We start from the raw sequence: 13054 nt of genomic DNA, 5'->3' as shown, positions 1-13054 counted from the left end.
CCTCCAGCTATTTTTTCGGGCGGCGATATTCCCCAGCCTGTCTCCAGGGTCCCTGTCCGTCCAATATCTCCTCCCAAGTCCAGGAGTCCTGAACCCTCTGCTCCTCGTTACCACGCTGCTTGGTCCGTTTGTGGTGGGTAGTTCTGTAGCGGTATTCGTCGTCTGAAGTAGAGGAATCATTGGACCAAAGCGCAGCGTGGTAAGTGTTACATTTACATTACATTTAAGTCATTTAGCAGACGCTCTTATCCAGAGCGACTTACAAATTGGTGCATTCACCTTATGATATCCAGTGGAACAACCACTTTACAATAGTGCATCTAAATCTTTTAAGGGGGGGGGGGGTTAGAAGGATTACTTTATCCTATCCTAGGTATTCCTTAAAGAGGTGGGGTTCATGCATGAAGTGTTCATGCTTTTATTATTAAAACGGAACACTATAACAAAAATTAACAAGAGAATAACCGAAACAGACCTGTAAGGTGAAAACACTAAACAGAAATTAACTACCCATAAAAACCATGTGGGAAAAAGCTACCTAAGTATGGTTCCCAATCAGAGACAACGATAGACAGCTGTCCCTGATTGATATCCATACCCGGCCAAAACAAAGAAATACAAAACATAGAAAAAAGAACATAGAATGCCCACCCAAATCACACCCTGACCAAACCAAAATAGAGACATAAAAAGCTCTCTACGGTCAGGGCGTGACAGTACTATTGTTTGTAAAGATGAACGTGGTAACTTCAGGCATTTGGAAATTGCTCCCAAGGATGAACCAGACTTGTGGAGGTCTAGAATTGTTTTTCTGAGGTGTATTGTAAATGTTTAGCACCACAGCTTTATGACAGCATTTTCTAAACTGCAGAGGGGGTTCTTGCTATTATTTTGTTAAATTAACATTCCAACAGTTTTCCCTCCAATCAGTGAATGGGAAATAGATCAAGTAGTGTATGTGATTTTAGAGTGTGGGTCAGAACATTCTCCTGGTGAAACTTTTGTCATTTTTGAAAATGACAAAAGTTTCACCAGGAGAATGTTCTGACCCACACTCTAAAATCACATACACTACTTGATCTATTTCCCATTCACTGAGGTGACATCCCATGATGTCAAGCAAAGAGGCACTGAGTTTGAAGGTAGGCCTTGAAATACATTCACAGGTACACCTCCAATTGACTCAAATTATGTCAATTAGCCTATCAGAAGCTTCTAAAGCCATGGCATAATTTTCTGGAACTTTCCAAGCTGTTTAAAGGCACAGTCAACTTACTGTATGTAAACTTCTGACCCACTGGAATTGTGATACAGTGAAATAATCTGTCTGTAAAAATTACATGTGTCTTGCACAAGGTAGATGTTCTAACCGACTTGCCAAAACCATAGTTTGTTAACAAGACATTTGTGGAGTGGTTGAAAAACGAGTTTTAATGACTCCAACCTAAGTGTATGTAAACTTCCGACTTCAACTGTATGTGTATATTCTCCTACAGTGTTCTCTTTTATCCAGTAGTGACTTCCCCCATAAAACGTTGCGTGTGAATCTCATGTTGCTTTATCCAGTCTTTTGAAAGAAGAAAGAAAGTATCTCCGTTTTGGCAAACGAAGGCATACATTACTGTAGCATCAGGAGATACGATGTTTGTAATTAGGTTTATATAAAGCGAAGATAATCCCAGCCGGGAGTGGCTGCCAAGAGGAGGATGGCATATTTCACTGTCAGAGATTATATGTTATTTATTAGAACTCCTAGAATATATCCCCTCCTCTTTATTTGCCAGATGATTGCTGGGGTATGGGTATGAGCGGGAGTAATTAAGACGGCTCTTTGGAGGAGGAGAAGAGCCAGCCATCCCTCCTTCCTGCACAGAGTGGAGGAAAGCTCACTCTCTCTTTCCCTCGGATTTGAAGTGCGCTGTGTTTTCCCCCACCGTCTGTCCTGGGAGGGGAGAGATTGATGTTGTGGCGGCCCGAGGGCCTATGCCAAAAAAGGTCTCTACAGCAAGTAGCCATGCCCTCAGTCTCTCCTGTGAGGTCAGAAAGCCTCTTCTTCTTCTTGCCTCAGCTGAGCATGTTTTTAATCATTAGCACTTCCCTTTAATTTGCTTTTGGAATTTTTATTCCCTCATGGTCAAAATGCTTTGCGTTTTCCTGCTCAATTAATTATTTTCGGACTAGTTAAATAAGGCTTTAAACAACCTAAATTCTTAATAGTTTTATACCTTTTTTCGAAAAGAGAATATAATTTTTCTTTGATTTCTAAAGGCAAGGTGGAATAGAGTTGCTCCTTATTGGTGTTGCGCTATTGAACATTGGCCCTACAGATGGTTCTCTGTCATGTGTTACATACAGTATATAATAAATGGCCAGTTGACAGGCCTAATTAACAAAACATGTTGCGATTAGATGGAATTTCCTGCGTACATTTCAGCGTTTATTTTTTCTGAAATCCCTCGCAAAGAAGCAGAGAACGTTGATGTTTTGGTGCTGACGGAGGGTTCTGGGTGCTCAATAGCAGTAGCAGTCACAGGCCGCCACCATTCTTATAATGCTTTGAAGGGAAAGCAATAGTCTGTACCCCATTTCTTAGCTTGTACTGCTCTAGACAATTGAGTTGACCATAAATGGTAGCCTAATGCCAATTATTATACAATATGAAATATATAGAATTTTGTTCACACTTTATTGTTTGAAGTATTAATTTGATTTATTTAGTAAGTATAGCTTACTTATTAACTGAACTGTGTCACAGACACTCCATCCCACCCATCTGTCTCTTGGAATACAATATTTGTTTGTTCTTCAGCTTATTTGAACACATCTCATTGTTCTCTCATTCCTGCATGCCTTTGCTTGTTGCTGGTATTCATCCTCTGTTTGCTGGTGAGTTGGCAATCTAGTCAGAGACTGACTCCACAGCCTGTCTCTTCAGACTCAGGGGCCAAGTGGAACAGAGTTAGCAGCATATACATCAGGAGCACAGCAGGAAGGGGATTAAACTCCTCTAAGCAGGCAACCTTGCACCAGGTAGAGCAATGTCATCACTCAGCTGGAGGGAGACTGGCCTTTTTTCTTCTTAAGGAAGTCCAAGTAACACAGTGAACAATATCCTCTCCACGTACTCCATACTGGGAAGAGGGATATGCAGCACGAAGAGAAAGTCTTGTACTAACTTTCTTTGATATGTGTAATGTTTTGCCATCATTACCTAAACACAGGGTAAATGTGACTGGACTTATCAACTTCCTCATCGTACTGGTCTTTGCTGATTGCATGAGATTTTCTACGTTATAAAATCGATGTTATGCTACAGGTAGATTAAAACCTCACAAAAACAGCAAGATGATAGCCTGTTTCAGCCTGTTTCAGGTGGGAGTGTTTCGCTATAGTAAGGCACTGTAGCTACTTATTAGTGCTGGCAGCAGCAGTGAGACAGTGGTTTCAATCTGATCTGGGATCTGTGCTGCTGATTCTCTCTGGTCTTATCTCCTCAGCCAGTCACTAACGAGCCACATGTGTGAGGATCTGTATATTGGGCTGGAATGCCATGCCCTACCAAGTACAACCCCCCCATCCACCCCCCAACTCCACTGCTAGAGATAAGGGAGCTTGCTACAGCTGGGGATGTCTCCCCCAACAGATCTCATGGACAGGTTGGATTCTCCCTCCCCTTTGCTCTCACCCCCCCCCCCCCCCCCCCCCCCCACACACACACACACACACTCTCTCTCTCTCTCTCTCGCTAAGTTCCTTACATGAATTTCTTCACATCTATCTCTTCCTAACTTCCTATTACTCTTACTCTCTTTGTCATCCCATCTGTTTTCCTTACTGTGCTCTAATTTATCTTTACTTACATGCAACTCAAGCTGCATCACATGTCTTCCATTGACATTGATGCATGATTTACCTTGACTTCCTCAAGTTAGGATTCTGTCCTCAGTCATGTGTTACAGAAAGACCAGGAACGTAGCCTAGAGGCTACTATGTTCAAACTTGACTGGGGTAAACAGAATACTTTAAACATAATATTGCTGATATCGGCGGGTACACATGAGTCACCATGGTTACGCACGGAGGAAGGGGGTACAGATTTTGTTTTCTGTCATAATACGCAGATAACTGGCCATTTGTGAGAGATCAAACATCACCCAACCCAAATGCCTAAAGGCTTTGAAATCAAGGTGTATTTGCGTTGAGGTTGGTTTTTCCTATATCACCATATACAGTACTGTATATTCTCTCAAAATAGTAAAACATCTACCTGAAACAGGATCTAGTTGGTGTAATACTCAATAAATATTTTACTTAAAGCCACACTGTCAAATGTGCATACCATCAAAGAGGAATACGTTGGAAACCTTTATTTTGATGTAGTATTGCTCCATAGGCAACAGTAAGGCTGTGTAACTAAATGGAAGTAGAATAACCATTTATGAGTAATTACACAATGGTGGGAAGAGAAATTATTCAGCTTGACAAGGTTAAAGACCTTTGGAACCAAGGGGATGCTATCATGAAGTAATTTACACACTCAGAAAAAGCTGGATTTTACAGAGAGTGAAGATTTACGGAGATAGTTAAAAATGTGTGTGGAATGTAGGAAGTAGCTCATAAAGACCCGGGTAGCACCTCAAGATGGCTCACAAACAGGAGTTACTGGTTGAGTTTTTCTAGACAGCTAGATGTTGATTGAGACAGGGTTATGGTGAGGTTTCAATGTTTCCTATCATTCGATCTATAATAGTTTCCCCCCTGTCTTTTGAGTGTCTGAAAGCACAGTCTCACAGAAGCTATGATTGACTCATCTTGGATGTACAATTGAATTGCTTATTCAATAGCCAGATGGTAATATAATATCACATTTTGATTTCATTTTCAAGGGAGACTGTATTTTAGAAACATATGTGCAGCACATCTGTTGAGATCCTTCAGGTTGCAGTGTGTCGCACAGTTTTTGCACAAATTGACACACACACACACGCACACAATGCCTGCATTCACTAGGCCGTTCTCTCCTGTTGGCCATCCCTCTGCAGCATAAATCAGAGAGCTAAGTGTGTCCCTCTTGTCGCTGTGACGCTGTTGAAACCCCCAACTCACCGGGATCTCTGAGAGACGTACAAGCTGCCTTACAACCCTGGGCTAAGCTCTCAAAATGTAGGAAATTACCTCAAAGACTAAACAAACCAGTGCTATATGAAAGAATCACACCCTCTTTACTGACTTGGAACTTTTCGTCTTTCACTCTTTCTGCCTCTCACCCTTGGCCTTTGGAGTAAGAAAAGCATTCTTTCTCTCCAGTCCTGTGCCAGGTACAAAGCGCTTCAAAGCCGGCACTCCACAATACAAGGCGACGCCGCTCACAGATTATGATTAATATGCGCACAAGTGGTGCAGATTTGCAAACGGACCCTCGCTTCCTCCTCCTCAGAACAGCAAAAGATAGAAATATGAGTGGCTTGCTACGGGGACCTGAATCCCCCCTCCCCCTTCCACACACAGACACCCACACAGACACACACACACAAACCCCCCACTGCCACCACCTCATCCAGAAAGGGACCGTGGCAGTGAGGAGATAGGCGTGAGTGATCACTCACAGGACAGGAGGATATTTGTACAGGATATTAACAGTTTTCTCATCCATATATTCCTCCCCAACCACCCACTGAGTACAGCCTAGAGATTACTCTCACTGAACATTTCCTTGAATCATTGTGTTGAGCAGAAATTAGCTATTCGGTTCTATGATTTTGTGTGTGTGTGTTTGTGTGCGTGCAGCTTGCGTGTCTGAATTATTGATGGACTCTCAAAACTTCTGAAATAGCAGCAATATTTACCAGCGAGTGCAGCTTTAAAAAATAATAATAATTTGTCCCTCGACTAATGTTTTTAATAAAAAGTACATGCTGCTGAAAGGGAAATGTAATGGAACGTAGAATCAAAGGCATTGAGTTACACTGCTCTCTGGGGAGGGTTTACCCCATCTTTCACTCACATTTTTACCGTTATCATTTCTGGTATCCAATGAGCCATCCATGTCCCCCCCTTCTTCCCCATTATATTTTCCAGCTGTGTAAGATTGAGATGGATAATTGGGAGTTAGTGGGGGGGTGAGATACATTAATCTCTGATTTCTTAGTCCTCGTACTCTTTCCTTTGAATTTTTGTTGAATGTTAAAACAATGATACTACACATGCCTGTGTGATACTACATGTCTGTCTGTGTGTTTTTACAGCTTGAGAAAATAGAAGGAACAGTGTTATACACTCAGTGGCCAGTTTATTAGGTACACCCATCTAGTACCCGGTCGGACCCTTGTAGCATGAAGGGATGCACCTGGTCAGCAACAATGTTCAGATATGCTGTGGCGTTCAAATGTTGCTCAATTGGTATCAAGGGACCTAACGTGTGCCAGGAAAACATTCCCCACACCATTACACCATCTGTATCGTTGACACCAGGCAGGATGGGGCCATGGACTCATGCCGCTTACGTCAAATCCTGACTCTGCCATCAGCATGACGCAACAGGAACCGGGATTCGTCGGACCAGGCAATGTTTTTCCACTCCTCAATTGTCCAGTCTTGGTGATCGCGTGCCCACTGGAGCCGCTTCTTCTTGTTTTTAGCTGATAGGAGTGGAACCCGGTGCAATAGCCCATCCGTGACAAGGACCGAAGAGTTGTGCGTTCCGAGATTCCGTTCCGCACACCACTGTTGTACTGCGCCGTTATTTGCTTGTTCGTGGCCCGCCTGTTAGCTTGCACAGATTCTTGCCATTCTCCTTCGACCTGTCTCATCAACAAGCTGTTTTCGCCCACAGGACTGCCGCTGACTGGATGTTTTACGTTTGTCACACCATTCTCAGTAAACCCTAGACACTGTCGTTTGTGAAAAGCCCAGGAGGCCGGCCGTTTCTGAGATACTGGAACCGGCACACCTGGCACCAACGATTATACCATTCCTAGGTCACTCGTTTAGCCCATTTTAACGTTCAATCGAACAGTAACTGAATGCTTTAATGCCTGTCTGCCTGCTTTATATAGCGAGCCATGCCCTAGTTTCATGAACCTAACCATAACCTAATAAACTGGCCATCGAGTATGATAACAACAGCTTAATTATATGACTTTTTTCACCTCTTTTATTTCAGCCAATGCTATGTACATGGGGAGTCAAGAGATGTTGGAAGTTCTGGAGAGAGACAACTTCACCATCAATCAAAACCTTGACAAGGTAGGAAACATACAGTATGTATTGTGATCTTGTTGGAATATACAGTGCGTTCGGAAAGTATTCAGACCCCTTCACTCTTTCCACATTCGTTACATTAGAGCCTTATTCTAAAATCGATAAAATATTTTTTTTTACTCATCAATCTACACACAATACCTCATAATGACAAAGCAAAAACAGGTTTTTAGAAATTTATAAAAAAACAAAAACAGAAATACTTTATTTACATAGGTATTCAGACCCTTTGCTATGAGACTCAAAATTTAGCTCAGGTGCATCCTGTTTCCATTGATCAACCTTGAGATCAAATCAACAACAAAAACAATGTATTAGTCACATGCGCCGAATACAACAGGTAGACCTTATGTTGTACAACTTGATTAAAGTCCACCTGTGGTAAATTCAATTGATTGGACATTTGGAAAGGCACACACCTGTCTATATAAGGTCCCATAGTTGACAGTGCATGTCAGAGTAGAAACCAAGCCATGAGGTTGAAGGAATTGTTCGTAGAGCTCAGAGACAGGGTTGTGTCGGGTAACAGATATGGGAAAGGGTACCAAAAAATGTCTTCAGCATTGAAGGTCCCCAAGAACACAGTGGCCTCCATCATTCTTAAATGGAAGACGTTTGGAACCACCATGACTCTTCCTAGAGCTGGCCGCCCGGCCAAACTGAGCAATCGGGGGAGAAGGGCCTTGGTCATGGAACCATCTCTGCAGCACTCCACCAATCAAGCCTTTATGGTAGAGTGGCCAGACGGAAGCCACTCCTCAGTAAAAGGCACATGACAGCCCGCTTGGAGTTTGCCAACAGGCACCTAAAGAACTCTCAGACCATGAGAAACAAGATTCTCTGGTCTGATGAAACCAAGATTGAACTCTTTGGGCTGAATGTCAAGCATCGCGTCTGGAGGAAACCAGGCACCACTCATCACCTGGCCAATACCATCCCTACAGTGAAGCATGATGTTTTTCAGCAGCAGGGACTAGGAGACTATTCAGGATCGAGGAAAAGAAGAACGGCACGAAGTACAGAGAGATCCTTTATATAATCCTGCTCCAGAGCCTTCAGGACCTCCGACTGGGGTGAAGGTTCACCTTCCAACAGGACAAGACCCTAGGCACACAGCCAAGACAACATAGGAGTGGCTTCGGGACAAGTCTCTGAATGTCCTTGAGTAGCCCAGCCAGCCCGGACTTGAACCCGATCGAACATATCTGGAGAGACCTGAAAATAGCTATGCAGCGACACTCTCCATCCAACCTGACAGAGCTTGAGAGGATCTGCAGAGAAAAATGAGAGAAACTCCCCAAATACAGGTGTGCCAAGCTTGTAGCATCATACCCAAGAAGACTCGAGGCTGTAATCGCTGCCAAAGGTGCTTCAACAAAGTACTGAGTAAAGGGTATGAATACTTATGTAAATGTGATATTTGCGTTTTTATTTTTAATACGTTTGCTAAAATGTTTAAAAAAAACTGTTTTTGAATCCATTTTAGAATAAGGCTGTAACGTAACAAAATATGGAAAAAGTGAAGTGGTCTGAAGAATGCACTATAACTCCATCCCGATATGGGCTTGATAAAGTTTACCCATAGATACAGGGTGAATACAGACGGTAAAACAAACCATCTCTGCTGGACATATTGAGAAATGGACTGACATGTTACATGCTGACCCCACCACCCGCTTTGCGTGTGCGAGCGGTGCGTGCGCGAGCGTTGCAAAATAAATGTACACATACATGTTATTCATTCATTTCATCCAAATTGCTCGCACGCCAATGAGCGTCTGCACAGCCAGGCGCTAAAATAGAACTTGGTTTTATGTTTAATGCTTGACGCCCTGGGAAAACCCACCTCTCCCATCTTCTCATTGGATTTTAGGAGCATATACCCACATGGGTGATTGAAAGATGAAATGAGGTCCACACTCCAGTCAAAGGTGGTGGCTAACCGCCATATAAAGTCCACAGAAGAATAAGAAGACTGAAGGAGGAGAGATTACTAGAAGCTAACTAGGTTTCCCCTTTTATCTGTGGATTATTAGTTGGAGTAGAGAACTCAAAATTTTGTGTGACTCAAAATGGGAAAAAATTCTACAAATATCCCCAAAAAAGGAGCTTGTGCATTTCAGGTGAAATAACAACCCAATGTTTATATCCCAGGACAAATTAGCTAGCAACAGCAAACTAGCTAGCTAAATGTCCATTAATGTTTCATGTGTTTCCACCTGTCCCCAAATTAATATAGTTGGTTCAGAGTTCGTTTTGATATTTCAACATGCTTGTCCTGATCACGTCTGTTGGGGATGGACAAAATCAAAATGCGCCTAATGGCATATGCGGACGCACGCACATGCCCGGTCTAGTCAGCATGTTAATATAAGGTGTTGTTTGAAACACAGTGACAGAAGTTCTCCCATGTGCCAGTCCTTCAAAGTGTTAGTCCCTCTCTGACCCATTTAAACTACTGGAGGACCTGCAACATATCCTCCTACACACCATCCATTTACCTTCCCATTACCTATTCACAGGGAGGTGTTGAACTCCTGAGGACTCTTGGCCCAATGCAGTGGAACACTTACAAACTGCAGTTAAGAGATGTCTCAGTTGATCCATTTTATTAGCCTCATAAATCTGCTGTTCATATACCCTCACGTTTTAATGTTTCCTTGTTGGCAGATGTGAATATTTTATGGGTTACACTCTCTGTAGCTATAACATTCTCACACATACACTCTCTCTTTCTCGAACACACACACATACACAGTAAAGACAAAAGCCAGACATTAAATGGCAGATACTCCTTTTCTTCCTTTTCAAAGAGAGTGGAGAGGTGAGTGTCACATTCAAGCTGATCAAAGGGAGATAAGCTCTTGCTTCATAGTTAATGTGCAGAGGGTGTGGTCAGATTATAATAGCAGGTGTCACTGTAAGGATCCCCCTTCCACTGTCTCTATCAGGGTTGGGCTCAAATCAGAATTAAATTGAGGATGCCTCACATATTCCAATTAAATTCTTGTATTTGAACTGAATTTGAATTTAAGTTTTTATTAAAGGAAATATAATTGAATTCAGGGAAATAGCACCAACCCTTCAAAAAGAAGCCAAACAAACAAAATGGTTGATGGAAATATAATTGCCTATTCTTTAGCACTAAGGCTAAAGGAGTATTATGAACCTTGTTTCCAGAGAAAAGTGATGTATTCTTTGGTATCTGGAAGTGTGACCTGTCAGATTCAATGAAACTCATGTTTTATGACTGAGTAGAATTTATTTGAATTGCACTGAATTAAATTCTACTTACTTTCACTCAAATTAAAATTCTACATCCCATGTGGTGTGGCCAATTCAATTGGATTTCAACTCATGAGGTGAATGCGAGTCAATTACAAAATTCTGAATTGAGCCCAACGTTCTCTCTCTCTCTCTCCCACTTTATTCTTATCCATTTTTTCATCAAGAATAATGTGTATCCCCTTCAGTGTGTGTGCATGCGTGTATGTGTTCTCGCTAGTGTACTCCTTCTCTCTCTGTGATATTAACCAGAATCCCCATCCTCACAGAGGATGGGCGGAGGCGATGGATCTGCACTGGTTGACAGTCTTTGGACTTCATCTATTGTCGGTTAAAAAGGAGAATTAAAATAAGTGAATGAAAACCTTTGAATCTTCCAGTGCCAAGTGTATCCACAGATCAAATGGAGTTGTAAATTCATAATGAAAAGTGTTAATGCTATGTTAGTTATGGATATTTTGTCATTCCTCTGTTCAGCTTGTGTTTTACTATGGAGCCAGTGACCACTGGTGCCCTGTGCAGTATTATCAGGAGATCAAGAAGAAGTTTCCAGAGGGAGACATCAGACTGTGTAGTCGAGGAATTCGTCATGCCTTCGTCTTGGACGCAGGAAAGGAAGTGGCTGGTATGATCTTTGAATGGATCCGCAAAGATTTGCAAACATGGAGCTAGTTTCAAATACGCTCCAAGCAGCATGACAGTGTGACCGTGATTTAAGGAAATTGTCATCTAAATATCAATTGGATAATGATGTTGTCGGGTTTATGTTACCTAAATTAATGTAAAACTTTTAAGGAGTGATGACATCTGGTAGTGAAATGAAAGAATGAGATATTTGTCCAAATCATTGTCAAAGCTCTTTAAGCACTAAACTAGTTCCCTAGGCTATAACGTGTGATTATAGCCACTACAGTACCATCACTGCCTTATAGTTACAGAGATATCAGGTAGGCTTCAACAACAACATAGTTTTTATGAAAATCCCAAAATTGACTTGTATTTTGACATTGGACCCCAAACTTTGTTCTGTCTGTTTTCTTTCCCGATTTTAAATTTTAAAATAAGTTTTTATTTCAATATACTGTATAGCTAAGTAATGTATAATGACCAAAACTTTGATACGATTATTAATTCTAATTGTATTGATTTGCGTATCGCGTTATATCTTTATTGGACCACCAATCATATAAATATGTATTTGTTGTTACCAAATTTCTGTTGGGTTGGCAGGAAATTGTGATACTTCACTTTGTAAAGTAATGGTATGTGTTTGCTGAAGAGGACCAAGAGAAATCAGCTGGAATCTATTTATACATTTGATTAGTTCATAGGTTCTTCATTACCCTGTAATGTAATGTAACATATGGCACTATTCAATCAAAAACAGCATCCTTTTTGTTTTGCAAAAATGCACATTAGTGTCAAACAAACTCAAAGACATATTAACTCAAACATGCTTTCCTGATGCATGGAAAGAAAGAATGCTGTTTCTGAATTATCCCAGACACGTGTTGAACATGTTTGATTGCACATGGCAAAATGTGTTGGCAGATCAACTCGATGGTTTTATTTGATTTATATTTTTCTGTGTTCTGTCAACACAGCCTGATACAGATAACTTGTCTCCATTTCCTGCCCTACAGTGCAGTGCCGGAACAATGTGTTTTTAGTGCATGTTTGATTGAATTTAGCCATACATCTGTGATGAAATAACAAGGCATGCGCATCATTCCAAAAGGTTAACTCCATCTAAAGTTGGATTTCCTATATTTTGGAAATCTAAGAAAGTCTATTTCTGACAAAGGAATCTGCAGACTTAGTGTTCATCTTTGACCTCCAACCTCTGACCGAGCACTCCTTCCACTGTTGGCCACCAGCCACTGGTGATGTAACCATTTACAGGAAAGCTCTTCAAAAAGCCTTCCTTAATTTATGTGTTTGATGGGGAATCTTGGTTTATTAGTTGTCTGGATGCATTTGATATCTGCCCATTTTGAAATGCAAATGAATATGGAAGGCTTAGTGTTATCTGAGGCTTAGGCTCCTGTTGAATACACACTGAGACTAATGTTGTTTATACCAGTGTGATGGATGAGATCTGGGCGGAGAGGGAGAGAGACTTACAGACTAGATGGGGTTTCGTTCATCCTTGTCATGACTGCAATGCAATAGAAAGGATTTCAGATACAGAGACTAACAGAAATTCATTAAACAAAGCAATTGGTGGTTGATCCTCTACAAAAAATGTTTGAGTTGTGCTCATGTGTAAATTTGGTTTTACATTACTTTAGATTATATTACTTTAAATTACTAATCATTATGTACCCTGTATTAACTAAATGTTTTGTAATTGTCATGAAAAATATGAAATCAAATATATATACAGTACTAGTCAAAAGTTTGGACACACCTACTCATTCCAGGGTTTTTCTTTATTTTTACTATTTTCTACATTGTAGAATAATAGTGAATACATCAAAACTATGAAATAACACACATGGAATCATGT

The 13054-nt window shown here is 41.2% G+C and overlaps 1 protein-coding gene across 2 annotated transcripts in view; it reads left to right on the top strand.

Moving 5' to 3' along the window:
• The window catches only part of LOC120060386 (lipid droplet-associated hydrolase-like), a 68564-nt gene extending 55562 nt beyond the window's left edge, over positions 1-13002 (top strand). For both annotated transcript variants that reach the window (XM_039009673.1, XM_039009674.1), the window contains exons 6-7: positions 7163-7245; positions 11023-13002. In XM_039009673.1, coding sequence (XP_038865601.1) covers positions 7163-7245; positions 11023-11217 — 278 coding nt within the window. In that variant the 3' untranslated portion in view covers positions 11218-13002. The remainder of the gene's footprint in view (positions 1-7162; positions 7246-11022) is intronic.
• The last annotated feature ends 52 nt before the right edge of the window (positions 13003-13054 follow it).

The sequence above is a fragment of the Salvelinus namaycush genome, chromosome 15 (genome assembly GCF_016432855.1).
Source record: "Salvelinus namaycush isolate Seneca chromosome 15, SaNama_1.0, whole genome shotgun sequence".
In the NCBI taxonomy this organism is placed as follows: domain Eukaryota; kingdom Metazoa; phylum Chordata; class Actinopteri; order Salmoniformes; family Salmonidae; genus Salvelinus; species Salvelinus namaycush.
Note: the sequence above shows the minus strand (reverse complement) of the source record. Positions and strands in the feature narration are given on the sequence as shown.